General features: G+C 37.8%; 3 protein-coding genes across 3 annotated transcripts; all 3 read left to right on the plus strand.

The window, feature by feature from the left end:
- The first annotated feature begins 3,675 nt into the window (after window positions 1–3,675).
- Window positions 3,676–7,282, plus strand: LOC122304040 (cytochrome P450 71AU50-like). The gene is made up of 3 exons (XM_043116068.1): window positions 3,676–4,704; window positions 4,906–5,230; window positions 6,813–7,282. Exons 1-3 carry the CDS (start codon window positions 3,814–3,816, stop codon window positions 7,103–7,105), a joined length of 1,509 nt encoding a protein of 502 aa, XP_042972002.1. The 5' UTR covers window positions 3,676–3,813; the 3' UTR covers window positions 7,106–7,282.
- A 4,510-nt stretch (window positions 7,283–11,792) lies between these two features.
- LOC122304567 (protein FAR1-RELATED SEQUENCE 5-like) lies at window positions 11,793–13,961 on the plus strand. The gene is made up of 4 exons (XM_043116829.1): window positions 11,793–11,873; window positions 12,100–12,228; window positions 12,342–13,219; window positions 13,439–13,961. The coding sequence occupies exons 1-4, from the start codon at window positions 11,793–11,795 to the stop codon at window positions 13,959–13,961; spliced, it is 1,611 nt and encodes a 536-aa protein (XP_042972763.1).
- Window position 13,962: 1 nt separating this feature from the next.
- On the plus strand, window positions 13,963–15,840 carry LOC122305638. Its single transcript, XM_043118224.1, has 5 exons — window positions 13,963–14,579; window positions 14,669–14,743; window positions 14,904–14,981; window positions 15,070–15,318; window positions 15,586–15,840. The coding sequence occupies exons 1-4, from the start codon at window positions 14,100–14,102 to the stop codon at window positions 15,130–15,132; spliced, it is 696 nt and encodes a 231-aa protein (XP_042974158.1). The 5' UTR covers window positions 13,963–14,099; the 3' UTR covers window positions 15,133–15,318; window positions 15,586–15,840.
- Window positions 15,841–18,005: the final 2,165 nt, after the last annotated feature.

Here is an 18,005-nt window from a genome sequence, read left to right on the forward strand (position 1 = left end):
TTAAATTATGTCAATTATGCTATGTTGTACGCTAAGTTATGCTTTAATTACTTATGAATTTGATTATGCATTTATGTTTTTACTGTCATCCATGCATCATTAGCTTGTGTGGAAGTTTTTTGTTAACTTGCTGAGATTTGTAATCAAATCTCACTGTGGTAGTCCCAACTACCATTCCCCCCGAATGGTAGATCTTGTTATAGGACCTGAAGGAGGATCAGGAGCTGACCAACTAGACACAGTCGACTGAACGATGGTGCGTCATCAATGTTAATATAGTAGTTAACGTAAATTACTACTTGTACGATGGAGTTGCATCTCCAGTACTTTTTGGATCATAAGCATTTTGGACTAGTGTTATGATCTTAGTTGTTCAATGGGTTTTTATGTATGAAGTATGTTTTAAGTATTTGTGATATTTTCAATTTGGTGCATAGTATTGCTAAAGAAAAAAATTTATCCGCTGCGAATATTGCATTTTGTTAGATGCATGTTAGGAACATTGCATCTTATATGTCATGAACGGGGGCAGGTAACCTTGTGTTGCATGTCTCGACGTTTCAAATGTCCATCCAATCCCAAACGGAATTTAGGGGCGTCACATCTAGGCTCAAAATAGACTTTCTTCCCCTTGCCCTTAAAGGGATAGTCCGGAGCTTGTTTACTTGACAAGTCGAAAGACAGCCGGATGAAAATGCCTCAGGCTGTAGGAACAACGTGGCCCACCGGATGAAGAAAGGCGTCAAGGTTATCTGCGGCAAGGAGAACCTCAGAATGGACAAGAAGAAGATGTTGAGTTGCCCAACATCTAGTGTAACTCATCTAGTGTAGCGATTGGGTGCACAACCCTATCGCTGTGTACAACCCCCCATGAAGGCCCAATGGGGAACTCAGCACGACCTGTCTAAGCAACTGGGAAATCTCACCCATGGCCAGATACGAAAAATAATTTGTCGGTTTAGTTGGAAACCTTATGATACCTTGGCTCTAACACCACAAGGGCGCTCATTCCCCTGAAGCTATAGATGTCCCCTATGCTTCTCTTCATGTTGTGAGTCAAAAGAAACTCCCGATAAGTTAAATCGGCGTGCTTAGGGTCCAACTTCAACAAAGCTTGTTGCTACAAAATACAGCAGCAAATCAAGATCCATTAAGCATTCGAATGAAGTTGAGCGGGGGCCAACTCAAGGCGAAACAGGACTTCATGAACTGGGCGAGGAAAATGTAGTCTTAGCCTGCTGGAGAACATGCTGGGGAAAAGGGCGATGCAAGATGCCGAGCCATCAACACCGACAGCCTTTTCACAAGGTGCTGGGGCTTCAAAAACCACGGTGTCTGGGACACGATAGGTCAAAGCCAGCGGTTGGAGAAACTCAAAAAAGGCCTTGGAGCACCAAAAGAGTCTTTCGTAGCCCGACTCCGACAAGCCAACCATAGGGCACACTCAAAACTCACAAGTTTGGCAGATTTCTAGACGGCCATTTGGACAGTAAGAGTCCAACGAAGATTAGAGGATGGGAGGAAGTAAGGGCAAAGCAAAATAAATGAGAGGAAGGCAGCAAGAGTATGGTAGAAGTTATCAACTCTCGATACGTTATGAGTGCAAAAAGAGGAAAAATGATTTAAAGCCCCGTGCAAGTGCGCGACCACGAAAGAAAGACAATGTCTGACAACCATCACTATACAAAAGACTGAACGACCATCATCGAGCATTGGGCTCAAGCCCCGAGAGCCATATCAAGAACTGCAAAGGGAGAGCCGAGATCGGACATGTGGAACAACCAAACCACCAATATCTTCACTCACTTGGCAGGGTAGGAGCGTTGAGTGGCAATGTTAAACATAAGCAAAGAAATTCCCATCGGCCTAGTCCGATAAGAATTGCCGGGGTAACTATTGGAGAAATTTTTGCCAGGGGCCTGTAGCCCACAAAGACCAACCTAGATCAGGCATCAAAAGGACCCATCATGCCTTAAAAGGCCTGACCCAGGCACGCAGAGTCCCTCATTGGCCCCAAAAGAAGACCCGTGACCTGTGTTAGTCTGGCATGATTGTCCGGGTCAGGATAGGATGTTACACAGGGAGCTCGGGAAGCCAAACCAAATGAAAGAGAAGAAAACACTCCAGAGAGAAGAGACAAGACTCCATAGTAGCACCAGGAGATCACGTCACATTAAATGAGTTCACCCGATAATCATGCCATATTGATGACTTAACCCAAAAGGCCACACCATATTAAAGACAACATGGTATGGCCTTCTGACCTTGGAGGCTTAGTATAAAAGGACACTCGGGTCTTCAGGTAAAGGGATCGAGTCCTTTAAACTAAACATTTTTTACTAAGCTAAATTTCCTGTCTCACGTAATACTAAAAGGATCATTGTTGACTTAGGTATCAGAGGTTTTCTGGGCTGTCTCAGGGCCGCCCTTTCCAACCTTTTCTTTGTCATCGCAGACCCAATAAATCAAAGACCCAGACCACTAGAAACCTGGCCTTCAGGTATACGAAACACGTCGTCAACACTCCTTAAATGATATTTTGCTCCTGTTTGGTCAAATCATCCACTCTCATTCATTTAATTAATAATAATTAAATAATATATAATTAATATTAAAATGGTTAAATTAATGGACATATATATAATTTCATTAGTAATTTTCGTAAGAGAGCCTTATAGTTTCTTATTAAATTTCTTTTTTGCTCTCTCTATTTATACCTTTTTAGCTTTATAACTATCGGATTCATAAAGTTCACTAAATTTTGAGAAACTTCAAGAGCCTATAATTATTACTCTTGATGACAAAGTTACTTTATCACATAATATATATATATATATTGTTGGGTAGTCTTGAACTTCTCTCAACCTCAACAACCAGGTCAAGAGGTGAGACTTTCTCCCATACTTATAAACTGACCATCAGCTTCTTGTGGGACAACCCTAACAATTTCCTACACACACACATCGGTCCTTGGGCTGGAGGCAGCGATAATTCGTTTTTCTCGCGGATTGTTAGGCTTGAGACTGTTGGTAAACGTGACTCTGGTACTAGTGTTTGGTGGTCTTGGGCCTCTCTCAACCTCAAAAGCTATATCAAGAGATGAGATTTTTCGTCACACTTATAAATTGACCATCAGCCATTTTCACAACCGATGTGGGATAACTGCAACATACATATATATATATACTAGATCATGAGCACGTGTAAAACACGTTTGCCTAGTTGGATTAAACAAGATTTTTACAAAAATAATATGGTCTTTTTAAATGATTAATGAATAGAGGCAAAAAAATAAATTTTAGCAAATATTTTTAGATAATAATAGGTCGGTAAATATGATAATTACATATTTGGATACATTAGAAAACAAACAGATTAGCTAAAAATTAAAGTCAAGATATATTAGAATAACATAGATAAATAAAACTTATCAAAAAAACATAGATAAATAAAAATAATATCATTACCACCACAATAAATATTACTACTATACTAAAAGAATGCATGACCAAGATTTTAACGTCCAAGCATAAAGTAATTAAATAAATATACAAAATAATTACAATCTCTTCGTAAAGTAGAAAGTGCAATAGTATAAAATTAGGAAAAGTCTAAGAACTTATCCACGAATCCACTCGTACGTGGTTCGATTGTCACCGCCTCTACATAACATTACTGTTTGTGAATTCGTGGAATGGTATGAATCTTTTAGGAGTGTTTAATTCGTATATATATCAGGAATGAACAGAGACTCCAGTAGCAGCTGAATCTGCCTCTCCTGAAACTCAGTCGTTTACCGCATCTGAATCAAACATGGCCGCCGTGTCTTGGACATGGAGCATACTCGCCCTTCTTGTGCTCGCACATCTCCTGCGACAATGGGCATTGAAAAGCTGGAACAAGAACAGGAAATTACCACCTGGCCCAAGAGGGTTCCCCATCCTTGGGAGCCTTCTTAGTTTGGGGGAATTCCCTCATCGAAATCTACAGCGACTAGCCCAGAAATATGGACCCATCATGCACTTGCGCTTAGGTTTCGTGCCTGCTATTGTTGTCTCCTCGCCTCAAGCTGCCGAGCTGTTCCTTAAAGCACACGACCTTGTGTTTGCTTGTAGACCACCTATGGAGTCTGCAAAGTACATCTCTTATGAGCAAAGGGGCATGATCTCTGCTCCGTACGGCTCTTATTGGCGCAACATACGCAAGATGTGCACACTCGAATTGCTTAGCAACGTTAAAATCGATTCTTTCAAATCCATGAGAAATGAAGAGATTGGCCTACTGGTGAAGTTTATTCAAGAGGCCGCTAGTAATTGTGTTGCTGTAGATATGAGTGCTCAGGTTACATCTCTGACTGCGGATATGTCGTGCCGTATGGTTTTTGGGAAGAAGTACGAGGACAAAGATCTTGATGAGAAGGGATTCAAGGCTGTAATCCAGGAGACAATGTATCTAGGAGCACTTCCTAACCTAGGCGATTACATTCCTTGCATCCGTCCCTTTGACCTTCAGGGGCTGACACGACGCATGAAGGGTGTTAGTAAGATCTTTGATAATTTTTTTGAGAAGATCATTGATGAGCATATCCAGTCCAAGGATGAAAATAAGACCAACGACGACTTTGTTGATGTCTTGCTGAGGATCATGGGATCAAAAGAATCTGAGTACACAATTGAAAGGTCCAACATCAAAGCCATAATTTTGGTAAGTTTTCATACCACTTGCATTCATGTATTGATTTAGCAAGGAATCAAAGTATAAGTAAAAAGTCAAAAAAGTTTTATAAAAACTGATAGTTTCTTAGGTAGTTGTGTAATACTTAACGTAGTTCAATACTTTCTGTATGCGTAAAGAACAGAATTATGTGTAACTCCACAATTTACCCGATAAAAATTTTGGTGGCAGGACATGCTTGCAGCCTCGATGGACACTTCGGCAACGGCGATTGAGTGGGCACTCTCAGAATTAATGAAGCATCCACGAGTAATGAAGAAACTTCAAAAGGAGTTAGAAAATAAGGTGGGCTTGAAGAGGATGGTAGAGGAAGCAGACTTGGATAGATTGGATTACTTGAGCATGGTTGTAAAGGAAACCTTCAGGCTACATCCAGTTGTACCACTTTTGCTTCCTCATGAGGCCAGGGAAGATTGCACAGTTAATGGTTTCCACATACCTGGAAAGTCCAGAATCATGATAAACGTATGGGCAATCGGTAGAGACCCGAGTGTTTGTGTTGAAGTTGTGCTCCTTTTTGTCTCACATCGGTGAGATTAAAGGAAAGAGCCCAGATCCTTAGCTATAAATAAGAGGCTAAGCCTCTTAGTTTAAGGGCACCAGTTGAAAGCTTATCTAGTAACTTTTGACTTTAGTTAAATTCCTCTATTAACTTTTTGTAAAAGGGAAAGAGGTGTAGAATTAAAGATTTACTAGTGGGGTAGCTTTGTGGGTGTGGTGAGGAGAAAAATTGTGTGATTGTAACAATTTTTTACATAGTAAATTTTCTTCTCTGGGTCTGGTGGTTTTTCTCCTGTTTTGGAGTTTCCACGTAAATTTCTTGTGTTGTTATTATTTCTCTATTTTTCTTGTTATTCCTGCAAATGGTAGATCCTAGGGGGTGAATTTGGAGATCCAAATTTCCAACAATTGGTATCAGAGCCACTAGGTTCTTTTTTGTGGGGTGGAGCTTTGGTGTGGTAGTGTGGATATGTACAGTCTAAGGAGGTTCTGTTTAGGAGATTGGAAATTTTAAGTGTGTCCATTGTGACCCTCCAATCTTTCCTGGGAACTGACTTAGTGAGGTACTATTCATTTCTACGGTAAATTCATCAAAGCAATATCAGGAAGTAGGACTTCAAATCTTGTCAGATTTGAGGTGGAGAAATTGGTTTACACAAGATGTGGAAGGGCATATCAACCCCTGAAGTCAGCAGTGATTCTAGTGACTGGTGAAACGGCTAGTACAAGGAGCGGATTCGGCAAGTGGCTCCAAGTCAGTAAATGGAGATACTGGTATTGATGCTAATGTTGTGTCTCTCTCCATGAAAAAGGAGACATGTACATCTTTATGGCATGTTGCTAATTCTCAAAGTTGCCATGATAGAGGATGTGTTAATATTAGCAAGTCCACAAGTTTGCACACGGGCATTGGTTTGGCATTAATGCAGGGTGTGTGGTGGAAATTCATGTCGATGGCTGATGAACTTCCAGGAAAGCCAAACGTGGAAGTTACACCATAATTTTCAGCAAGGTTGTTTTCGACATGGGCCGAAGTAAAATGCTTGGAATTGATTTATTCTAAGTGGATATGCTTTTATGGTGAAGCATGATAGCAGAAGCTATGAAGATCTTCATTGAGGTGGAGTTTGGCTGTGGGACCAGTCAAAGTCGCAAGGTGGAGATTGTTGAAGTTGTGCTCCTTTTTGTCCCACATCGGTGAGATTAAAGGAAAGAGCCCAGATCCTTAGCTATAAATAAGAGGCTAAGCCTCTTAGTTTAAGGGCACCAGTTGAAAGCTTATCTAGTAACTTTTGACTTTAGTTAAATTCCTCTATTAACCTTTTGTAAAAGGGGAAGAGGTGTAGAGTTAAAGATTTACTAGTGGGGTAGCTTTGTGGGTGTGGTGAGGAGAAAAATTGTGTGATTGTAACAATTTTTCACATAGTGAATTTTCTTCTCTGGGTCTGGTGGTTTTTCTCCTGTTTTGGAGTTTCCACGTAAATTTCTTGTGTTGTTATTATTTCTCTATTTTTCTTGTTATTTCTGCAAAGGGTAAATCCTAGGGGGGTGAATTTGGAGATCCAAATTCCCAACAGTTTGGAGTGATGCAGAGAAGTTCTTCCCGGAGACGTTTGTTGGGAGCAACATAGATCTCAGGGGACGTGACTTCCAACTAATCCCATTTGGTGCCGGCAGAAGAGGCTGCCCAGGAATGCAAATGGGTCTGATTGTGGTCCGGCTTGTGATAGCACAACTTGTGCATTGCTTTGATTGGGTTCTTGCAAACAACATACAGCCAACTGAGTTGGATATGACTAAGGTGTTTGGTCTTACTGTTCCAAGAGCCAAGCATCTACTTGCCATTCCTCGTTATCGCCTTCACCATTGACAAATTTATATTTTCTCTAGTTTTGGTTCCTGATGTCTGTAGACTGTACTTGGAATGCGTAGATTTGTATGCGCGGGAATAATTTAGTTTTGTAGAAGAAAATAGTATATATAACTAAGTTTGCTTGAATTCACTATGTAATAAATAAAATCTAATTGCCAATATTAGAATTTAGCACATTGATTTACAAACTTTGCTTGATTAATGTAGAGTAAGATATTTATTCTGCTAGAGTAATTTTTGTTGTTTTCCCGTTTGTATTCCGTTACTTGTAATTAAGTCCGTTACTTACCCTTCCAGTGCACCCATTACTAAGACCAATCATGCAACGGAGACGTCCATACCCAACGAGAGTGGAGGAGTGGCGCGAAGAATTGGGAGGTGGAGAAGATTATGTCGACAAGGTGGCGGTTGAATACCGAGAGATAGAGAGAGAGTGATGAGAGAGAGATCAACTAATGAAAGAGAGAGAGATTACGGGAGGAAAGAAAGCACGGCATGAGGGAGAGAGGGAACTCATCGTGAGACCGTGTGAGGCGTGCGACGGAGATGAGTGACAGTGGCAAGTAGCTGAAAAATAGAGAGAGAGAGTGATGAGTGGGAGAGCATGGAGAAAGAGAGAAATGCTTTGAGTGGCCGAAACTTACCCAGTGATGGAAGAAGAAGAAATGGTACCGCGCGACGAAGTTTTGAGTTTATGGTACCTCCAAGCTCGGCTAAGAACGGCGGCCAATAAGTTTGAAATCATCGGAGGCTGATCTCTAACAGGTTTGAGTTTATGGTTTGCTCTGTTTCGAGAGTGGGAAAACAGGGGATAACAGGTTGAGGAAAAAGCCGTAAAGTTACTGGGCTGTCCACCGTCATCTAGCCACCATTGGCTAGCCCAGCTCCGTCGCGTCACTCTCCCCACGACGAAGCTGCAGCATCGAGCCGCTGCCGTTGGAAACTTGCACGTCCTGTTCATCACGGAAGCCCAACTGAATACGTCCATCCTGACATGAGCTTCTTTGTGCCTTCAAAGCAGCCAACCACCCCAAGCCTCCTTACACCACCACCCTGCGTAGACCTCTGTAAACCACCTAAGCCCCTGTTTTCCCTACATCAAAACAGAGGAAGCAAAACTCCTCCCCAAGCTTTCAGTTTTCAACCACCTTGGCTCCGTCGCATGGTTCGCTTTCTTCTCGGTAAGTCTATGCCGCATGGCCTATTGTTATTCTTGATTGAAGGTCTGTTGCTTGTATAGGTTAGCTTGCCCTTTTTTTTATAGATTTTTTTGTAGCCTTTCATAAAATACCTACAGACTTACATTATTACCAAATAAATAAAAATAAATGCTATTTTTAAACCACCGTGGTATATTTCTAGTCCTTTTTTTTTTTTCTTAAACGATCCTTGAGACTTATATCTTCTATATATAAAAAGTGTGTATGAAACGGAAAATCTTGTTTTAACGGTTTTTCTTATTTTTCCGTTAAAGTTAACACCGTTTATTTTAACGGTTTGGCACATAAAATGAAGACATAAATGTTGAGAGAGATAACATTCAATGTTGTTATATGATTTATTAATCTCAATAATTATAATACTTAATAGTTTATATAATAATAAGTAATTAAAGATTAGTTATTATATTTTTCTCTTTCTCCTTAACATATACAAGTGTATTAGGTGCATAAGACGTGAATCCCTAAGTATAATATATGTGTATTATACGTTTCATTAACTCAGATTATTGAGTATTCCAAATTTAAAAATCTCATATAATATATAATACAAGTGTGTTTAATCAAAGTGTTTTTTTTTTCCCCACGGTAGTAGGACGTAACTTCCGTTAAGTCATATTCCATACGTGGACTTGCTATGATAGGCACGTGACAAAGGCTGTGATCCTTAAGCTAATCAAGAAAGAGTAAATTCGGCTAACAATTTCAAAATATATTTTATGATTTATATATATGCTATATATAGAAAATATTATACCACAAATTTTATAAAAAGATTATATTTTAACTTTATGTTGTCCCTGATCGACTCAACCAACAGCAAAATAAGAATTTCAATGTTGTCTCTATTGATTGTCTACAGGATGACATAAATTGATGAATTATAATACAAACATCAAACGACACATATTTTAAACTACCGTTTGTGTTAGACTTTTATTAAATTTTTTGTATACATCTTTGCTAAAATTATAGATGTTATAAACATATTTTGGATTATATGATACTTTGAACTAATTTTTTTTATTTTCTCCAATATGCCTTAAATTATTAAGTAACATCAATAATTTTTATAAAATATATATTATTTTTTACAAATAATCATTTCCTAAAATTAGACAAACGTGCTTTGCACGTTACTCCCACCTAGTATATATATATATATGTAATTTATGCCTTAGCTATAAGTCCTGACCAAATATGATTTGCACTTGCGTTGTTTTTATTTAAAGATATATTGAACTTACTTGAAGTGTCAGAATTTATACAAATAATATATATAATTTCGGGTTTTTAAATTATATTACTAAGTGATATTTTCTTTACGACTAAATTCAATAGAATAAGATTGTAATTTTGTTCTAAATGCTTTAAATTCAATTTAAATATATCTTACTAAACGATTTTCCGTTGTTTTAACAAACTGTGTTAAAAATAGTATTTTTATGGTCTTTAATTCCCACAAGTTAGTTTTCAGAGAGGGCTTTTATTTTAAATTGGGTTGGTGAATTTTTTTAGTATAACTGGGTTTGAATTAACTGGTTTATCATTGAAAGCCATATGGTTTGAATTAATTACGTTTGTTTTAATGGTTGCTTATTTGCTAAACTTGCATCAATTTATGGTCTGTTTAATTTTATCAATAGTTCTACGTACAACAAAAGGTGCATAACCATTGCGCACCCAATGCTGAGGTGGCGTTGTCAGGTGGCTAGTGTAAAAAAAAAAAAAAAAAAAAAAAGAGGAAAATCGAAATAGAAAGACATAAGCATAAGTTGTACTGCTTTTCTGCTTTTCGTCCTTGGTTCCTTCTTTTGTACACCGAATCCATTTTGGTGGTTTTTTTGATTTCTCGTTGACGCAGAACTGCTTGTTTCTTTTTCTTTTTTTATTTTTCCTTCATCTCTCCCAAATCTCTTCCTCTACTTGTTGGCCGGTTTGCTCTACAACGACCAAGTCCTCTGCACACGACATTATCTTCTGCTTCATACGGTCTCAGGTAGTGTTTGCTGATTTCTAAGTGAGTAGATATTTGTGTATCATGTATTTCAAGATATCTAGATTTCTCTTTTTTTGTATCCAGCAATCCACTGAATGCATTTGCTTTTGTTTATACTAGATAAAGTCATTAACAGATATAACGGGACCTTGGACCCAACTTCATGAACGAATAGTTCTGAGGTAGTGTTTGTTTCCTACAATATATCTCTATTAAGTGGTCTTAGCCCGAAATAAATATATTTAAAATTTCGTTAAGTTTTAATGTCGATGAAATATTCTCAAAAATGCATGTTCTGAATGTGATTTAGATAAAGTCGTTATTTTTAGGCAAATGATGATTCTTCCACTATTTTTTTTTTTTTGTTCAGAATTTGATTGGTCAATAATTCATTACAGTACAATATAAGTATGAAGAAATAGTTGTTTTAATATTTTTGTCAACTATTCCTAATCGATATTTGATGCTTTTATCTAAGTTATTGTCAAGAGAATAGTTAAGAAGGTCGAGTAGAGTGAAAAACAAACACTACAGACTACACAGTTAGCTAATGGGCTGGGAACTTGACAACCCACCTTTCTTTATGGCATGAAAAACAAAAGAAAAATTATCAATCCCATGTCCAATAAAATGTACTGGTTAGAGAGATGTTGTATTCCAACCACTATGGTTTTGTTAACTTGGATTGTGATGAGCATTGTTTTACTAGATACTAGACTGGTGATTATATATACTTAGGTATTCCATATAAGATAAAACGAATGCCCATGGTTTCTACATCTATCAGACAACTTAGGTAATTTTCTAAGATGTAGGCTTTAGAAGTCTGAAGGCTCTTGCCTACAGTAGTCTTTCACATTCTTCCAAGTGATATCTGTAGACAATCATTCCTCAATTAAGTGGGCAGAGTTTTTCAAGGAGAAATGTCCAATGGGGTTTAAACAGTCTTATACATTAATTAGCTGCCCCTTCCATTATTTTTTAATATTCAGAGTAAGCTACACGAGGAAATTCCTTGCGGAATTGGGAATGATTTCATTTAGGATAGACTTCCGATGGGTGTCTATGTAATATGAATGGCCCACGTTGATGATACTCATCAGTCTACCTAAACTCGAATCTACCAACTGGTGGGTTTGAATGTAGCATAGCTCAGATGCTTAGAACTGAAGAAATTTCTTCAAGTAACCAAGAGAACATGAATCTCAACTGTGAGAAAGACAACTATTTCAGCTCAACAGGCTATCCTAGATGATGAAGCAGCTCTGGATTAATCGAGTGGTAATAATCAGTTGGACAAAAAAAAAAAAACTGAAATGCATGTTCTAACTCATTAAAGTCGTTTTCTTTCTTGATGTTATATATCATGTGAGTAATTTCATTTAATTGAGTTGCTTTTTTTACATATTTTTTGTCACTCTTAAAAGTTATGATTTGTTCTAAAATACAAGTAAATACCATGTAGATGGAGAAAGGGAAAGGGAAAGAGCATGCATCTCCTATAACGCCTCTTGCCACTAATCCATCAATTAATTCATCAACTCAGGTATGTGGAGTTTCTCACCTCTTTCAGTTTTTTTACTCATTATCATGACATGGTTGTTGACATCTTAGGTGATACCAAGACCATTTTATACATATTTGTCAACACCTCCTACCACAAATGCATCTATCAATCCAACAACCTAGGTACTTTAAATATTAATTTGACACTAATGTCTATATTTATTACTACATCTTTACTTAATTTTCATTATTGATCTATATGCTAGGTGATACCAATATCATTTTATCCAGATTTCTCAAGTTATATGCATGGGGGCCATGCACCAATGCCACATGCTCTGTTACCACCTTTCTTACCTTGTCCTAATGCCAACCCATCGTCATGGACTTGTCAGGTGATGAATTAATTTTTCGAACTAGGGTGTGTATTTATAAAAATGTTTATATCGATTTAAATATTGGTTTTTATTGTTATAAACTGTAGGAAAACCTTATGCCAGAATTTTAGTCATCAGCTCCCCCCTCTTTGATTGGTATTCCATCTGCAAGCTCCAGCCGTGTTGAAGAAATTCAAGAGCCCACACCTGACTCGAGGGAGGTTGAAATCTTCTCTACATCCTCTGAATCCGAAGATAACAATGAGGCCGAGATAGAAAATATAGTGCATAATGAGGGGGCCGATATCATTGAGGAGCCGAAGGTGGGGATGGTCTTCAAATCTCAAGACGAGTTAGTGGCATATTATAAAGGTTATGGGAAACAATGCGGTTTTGGGATAATGACTCAAAGGAGTCATAGGTTTGAGGATGGGAGCCTCAGATATATCATGCTTTGTTGTTCTCGTGGTGGGAAGGCACGGAACCGTATGACAAATGTTGCGAGGCCACGTCCGACGTCAAAGACTGACTGTAAGGCAAAGATAAATGTTACGTTCATGGATGGAGTGTTCAAGTTGTTGAGTGTTCACAATTCCCACAATCACGCCGTAAGTCCACAGAAGTCGAGATTCTTTCGCTGTAATAGAGAAGTGAGCGAGTCTGTTAAGAGAGTATTAGATACAAATGATCAAGCTGGCATTAGACTAAACAAGAGTTTTGCAGCACTTGTGCAAGAAGCAGGTGGGTTTGAGAACTTGCCTTTCAGTGAGAAAGATTGCAGAAATTATATTGATAAGGCACGCCACCTTCGACTTGGGAAAGGTGGCGCTGAAGCCCTTCGTCAGTATTTTGCTAGGATGCAGCACAAAAATGATGGATTCTTTTCAGACATCGACCATGATGATGATGGAAGGTTGAAGAATGTCTTCTGGGCAGATGCACGGAGTAGGGTAGCCTATAAATATTGGGGTGATGTTGTGACATTTGACACCACATACCTGACAAATAGGTATGGAATGCCGTTGCACCGTTTGTTGGTGTAAACCACCATGGTCAGTCAATCCTTCTGGGGGCAGGATTGATTTCTAACGAGGATACGGAAACATTTGCATGGCTGTTTCAGACTTGGCTAAACTATATGGATGGGGAAACTCCAAAGGCCATTATCACAGATCAAGATAGAGCTATGAAGAATGCAATTGCTCGTCTTTCCCAATACACGACACAGATATTGTTTGTGGCATATTCTAAAAAAAGTACCTGAGAAACTTGGTTCCCATCATGCATACAAAACTGGGTTGAAAACTAGTTTGATGAAGTGTGTGTATGACTCTCAAACCATAGAGGAGTTTGAAAATAGTTGGAATGTGTTAATTACCACTCACAATTTGCAAGAAAATGCTTGGTTGCATAGTTTATATGATGAGCGTGAGTTTTGGGTACCAATATTCTTGAAAGAAATCTTTTGGGCTGGGATGAGTACAACACAACGAAGCGAGAGCATGAATGCTTTCTTTGATGGCTACGTACACTCAAGGACAAACTTAAAAGAGTTTGTCGATCAATTTGATAATGCATTGCGAAAGAAGATTGAAAATGAAAATGGGGCGGACTTCCATTCATTCCACGTCACAATTCCCGTCGTCTCGATCTCTCCACTTGAAAAGATATGTCAGAACATATACACTAATGCTAAATTTAGAGAAGTTCAAAAAGAGATAATCGGGATGGTTGGTGTTCTTCCAAGTTGACATCGAAAAGATGGTGTAATCGCAACGTATCATGTAGAAGATGAAGTTGCTGTTGATGATTTCATCAAAGAGGTGACCCAAACGGTGTACTTCAATGAGGCTGAATGTGATGTGAAGTGTTCATGCGCACTGTTCGAAATGAGAGGGATATTGTGTCGACATGTATTGGCTATTATGAGAGTTAACAAAGTGAAAAAAGTGCCAGAAAAATACATATTAGATCGATGGAGAAAGGACATTAAAAGGACATACACTCTTATTCGAAGTTCTTATGACTCAGTTGATGCGAGGCTAGAAGTGAGTAGATATTCACGTATCATGAAGGTATGCTACGAGGTTGCCACAAATGCAGCGTCATCTGATAAGAATGCCGAGGATATGATACATAAGTTACGTGAAATGAACCTCAGCTACCTCACCAACAAGTTGCCCCTTCAAACTTCTTTCAACGTTGCAGTTACAACTGTCAATACCACTATAGAGGGGAGGTCAAAAAAAGTACTAAGTCCCCTTCCAGTGAGAGGGAAAGGCAGACCACCATTTCTCAGGAAGAAATCAATGATTGAGCGGGTCAGACCGACAACAAAGAAGGCTACTCAACAGAGAAAACATAAACAGGTCGACTCAATACTCCATGTTGATAATTTCAGTTTTATCTATGTTGGTCAATTGTTTGTTATACTAAACTTATTTTTAATGATTTATAGCCATATGGAGGAGAAACATGCAGAAGTTTATTTGGACATGTAGATATTGGGACTGAAGAGAGTATTCACATTCAGGTATCATACATTTTTAGATATTTATAGCCTCATGCATTTTTAGAGTGTAAGGTGGCGCTCTAAAGTAATCTAGTTTTTTTTTCCTTTTCTATTATTTGCAGCCATTGATTTATTTATATCTTTGTTATAAATTAATCTACTTGTTTGTATCTATTATTAGCAACCACAAAATACTACAGAGGTGTTGGAATATGGTGGAACCCAATTTGGTTTTGCAATGAGTGAGACTCAAGAAAGTGTAACTTTTTTAACTTGGTCACTCTCTTTAAAGTGCCTTATATAGTTACATGTGGATATTTTTTTAACCATTATTTAATGGTTCACAGGTTCATATTGGGGTAGATGGAATCCAATTGGAACCGTTGTCTGGGACACAGCTATGGTTATAAGGACTACTATAGTTGGTGAAAAGTGGGCCAAATATTTTGTTGTAGTGTTGGTTTGTTTTGTGGGTCTGGTTCAGACTTGGCTATGGCGTGGAAGGGGTGGGTTGGCCTATTTTGTGTGGCATACAAAACCATGCATTTTGTTGCATTTAAAACAATGCAGTTTTATGCTTTGGTTGCTTACTAAAGGTGGGATATTTATTTTATATGAATGCATAATTAATACCTTGATTTCTTGTTAGATTACTTTACAAGGAATATATTAATCATTCTAGATGGAATCCAGTTATGTTTTAAGCCTTGACTGAAGTTAAGTTAGATAAGTATGAATGGTTGTTTGGCTTTTGCAGGAATTGGTTTTTGAATAGCATTTTCACCATGGTGTTTTATGCTTTGCTTGCCTACTTCCAGTGGATATTTATTTTCTTGCTTACCATGGTGTTTTATGCTTTGTAGGAGTTGGTATCATAAATATTCTGAATTTATCAACTTCCCCATGTTTATTTGGTCAACCAAGGAGATTGATTTGAAATTCCAGTTGATGAAGATGCATCGGGCCTTTAATGCTCTGTTTTTGTGTATATACGTACATATCTGAAAAGTAGTTTTTGGTCAACAAGAAAGTATGTATTAAACGTTTCTAGGATTGGACGTTAGGTTTGGAGACTGCCATGAGTATATATTTATATGTATATTGTTTGTTGATACATACGGGGGATACAATTTTTTGTAAAATGAATATATGAAGTTTGATACAAAAATGATGGGATCCCAGATGGAAGTTTGTAGCACTTCTTGTATAAATATTTAAGTCTTAATCATGCTACGGAAACTATGCTTTAAATTACAAGCATATGCTTTAAACTACAAATAGATGCTTACTAAATCTGTCACTCAGGGAAGTCAATGGTCCCATTGCCTGAAATATACATCATTGATTACGTGGAGGAGCTCTGCTTCAGTTGGAAAATGGGGCCGAGTGACCTCATCATAGTCCTAAGATGGTGTGGGTAGTGATGCAACCTTCTAATCATTAAGCTCAAATATTAATGGTTCAAATTATCTTGTCAACACCTCAGTTCTCAACGACATAGAGGTTTGGGTACTTGCCAAGTTCTCAATCACCCACACCATTGTCTGAAATATACCTACCATTTTCAACACCTAATAGATGTTTCAACACATAAAACAACAATACAACAAGATGATAAACCACTGTCTGAAAAACATGCAGCAAGAACAAGGCAGATTAGTCTCTTCAAATCTTTCGAACACTGCTATATATAAATAAACCACAATACATACAAATCTGGACAGCTAATCTGTAACTCCACTTACAAAATCCAGTTCCCAGCTACATACAGAAGGTTACAACATACTAAGGTCACTATGGTGACTACATACACATGGATCTAATATATACATTTTCTGAGCTTTTGTCCAACTACATTAATATATATATCAAGTTGCCTTGATCAGTGGGTATTCACTATGATCGTACGAAGTACAATAAAATTAAAATTAAAATCACACAATAGATACGAAGAAGTGTGCGTTCATGTCAGATGTCTGCTCGTTGCTTTTGAATATCTAGTCGATCATTGTGGACTTCCAACTCCCTCCTCAAAATCTCTTCCTCTCTTCTTCGAAGCTCTTGCTCAGTTCTTAACCTCTGAATTTCGATCTTCATACGTTCTATTTCTATTTCCTCACTGATATCTGCCCATTTGAAGTAGTTGCAATGTGGTAATCCCTGATAAAACCAAAAAATTAAGTATGTAAATCAAAGAAACAAACCACATGCTCTGTAAAATAAACAAACTTTCCATAAAACTTTCCACCTGTTTATTATACTTTGGACACCCAAAGAATGATCGTCCTGGATTTTTCATTGTATTTGAAGTTCTAAGTGAAGCGGGTTGGCCACAAGTGCATATTGGGTTGTTCACCAAAATACGATTAACAAGAGAAGATGAAGAAGTTGATGTTGACATCCTATCAACTAAAAGCAAACACAATGAGTGGGCCTTGGCTTTATGAGCTCTGCTGTGTGGACATATGTAAAATTATGTCACTGTATTTTGATATGATATACATGTGCCAATAATAAAAGAGCTGACTTCATTACTTGGGTCAGTTTATTTTATAAATGGCAATTAATGGAATTCCACGAATTCCAGGCAGAAGTGCTGTTTGCAAGCTCTCATGAATGTAAATGTCATAATCAAGGCAGAAGTGCTGTTTGCACTTTGGGCATGAAACACGAAGGCCAGGTTTGTTTCTTGTGTCAAAATTAGGTAATTGAAAATGGGTGAGACGAGAAGTGTAGGACATGCCATACACTCATAGACAAATATAGAACATAAAAACTTCAGGAAAGAAAAAAATAATCAGGGGATTTTTTAAAATTTAATAGCTAGCCACTTCAAAGATTCCAGTAGCTTAGCTCATATTAGTCTATCAGCTCTTTCTTTCCTTTCTTTCTCAAATACAAAATCGTTCCACAACTTGTCCAATCCTAATTCTTGTTTCTATATGTTAGACCTGACCCTTCTGCCCATAGGCTATAGTCTGTGATGCTACAGTACGACAAAACTGGGGAACTACAGCACTATCCTAAGGGTGCAAACTACTTAAGACTTATCTCATCCTTACCATTACCATCTAATTAATGGAATTCCACGTGGTTACCATCTAATTGAGCTTAGGAGTCTGATCGAGATACAAAATGAAATGATTATACACAATATTATAAATGGTAATTAGCCAAAAGCAAACACAAAAAAATGCATTTTGTTTGATATTGAGAATTCAGATGAAACTTCTAATTGTGCACGGCCCAACCTCATTACTCATGTAAAAAACATACTCAACCA

Source organism: Carya illinoinensis, chromosome 3 (assembly GCF_018687715.1).
Source record: "Carya illinoinensis cultivar Pawnee chromosome 3, C.illinoinensisPawnee_v1, whole genome shotgun sequence".
NCBI lineage: Eukaryota > Viridiplantae > Streptophyta > Magnoliopsida > Fagales > Juglandaceae > Carya > Carya illinoinensis.

Excerpts from the sequence above, each read along its gene's own strand:
- LOC122304040 (XM_043116068.1), top strand. The coding sequence starts at position 3,814 with ATGGCCGCCGTGTCTTGGACATGGAGCATACTCGCCCTTCTTGTGCTC. Across the intron at positions 4,705-4,905 it reads ACATCAAAGCCATAATTTTG|GACATGCTTGCAGCCTCGAT; the intron begins GTAAGTTTTCAT and ends TTTTGGTGGCAG. Across the intron at positions 5,231-6,812 it reads CGGTAGAGACCCGAGTGTTT|TTTGGAGTGATGCAGAGAAG; the intron begins GTGTTGAAGTTG and ends AATTCCCAACAG.
- LOC122304567 (XM_043116829.1), top strand. The coding sequence starts at position 11,793 with ATGGAGAAAGGGAAAGGGAAAGAGCATGCATCTCCTATAACGCCTCTT. Across the intron at positions 11,874-12,099 it reads CAATTAATTCATCAACTCAG|GTGATACCAATATCATTTTA; the intron begins GTATGTGGAGTT and ends TCTATATGCTAG. Across the intron at positions 12,229-12,341 it reads CATCGTCATGGACTTGTCAG|TCATCAGCTCCCCCCTCTTT; the intron begins GTGATGAATTAA and ends CCAGAATTTTAG.
- LOC122305638 (XM_043118224.1), top strand. The coding sequence starts at position 14,100 with ATGAGAGGGATATTGTGTCGACATGTATTGGCTATTATGAGAGTTAAC. Across the intron at positions 14,744-14,903 it reads AAGAGAGTATTCACATTCAG|CAACCACAAAATACTACAGA; the intron begins GTATCATACATT and ends ATCTATTATTAG. Across the intron at positions 14,982-15,069 it reads TGAGTGAGACTCAAGAAAGT|GTTCATATTGGGGTAGATGG; the intron begins GTAACTTTTTTA and ends AATGGTTCACAG.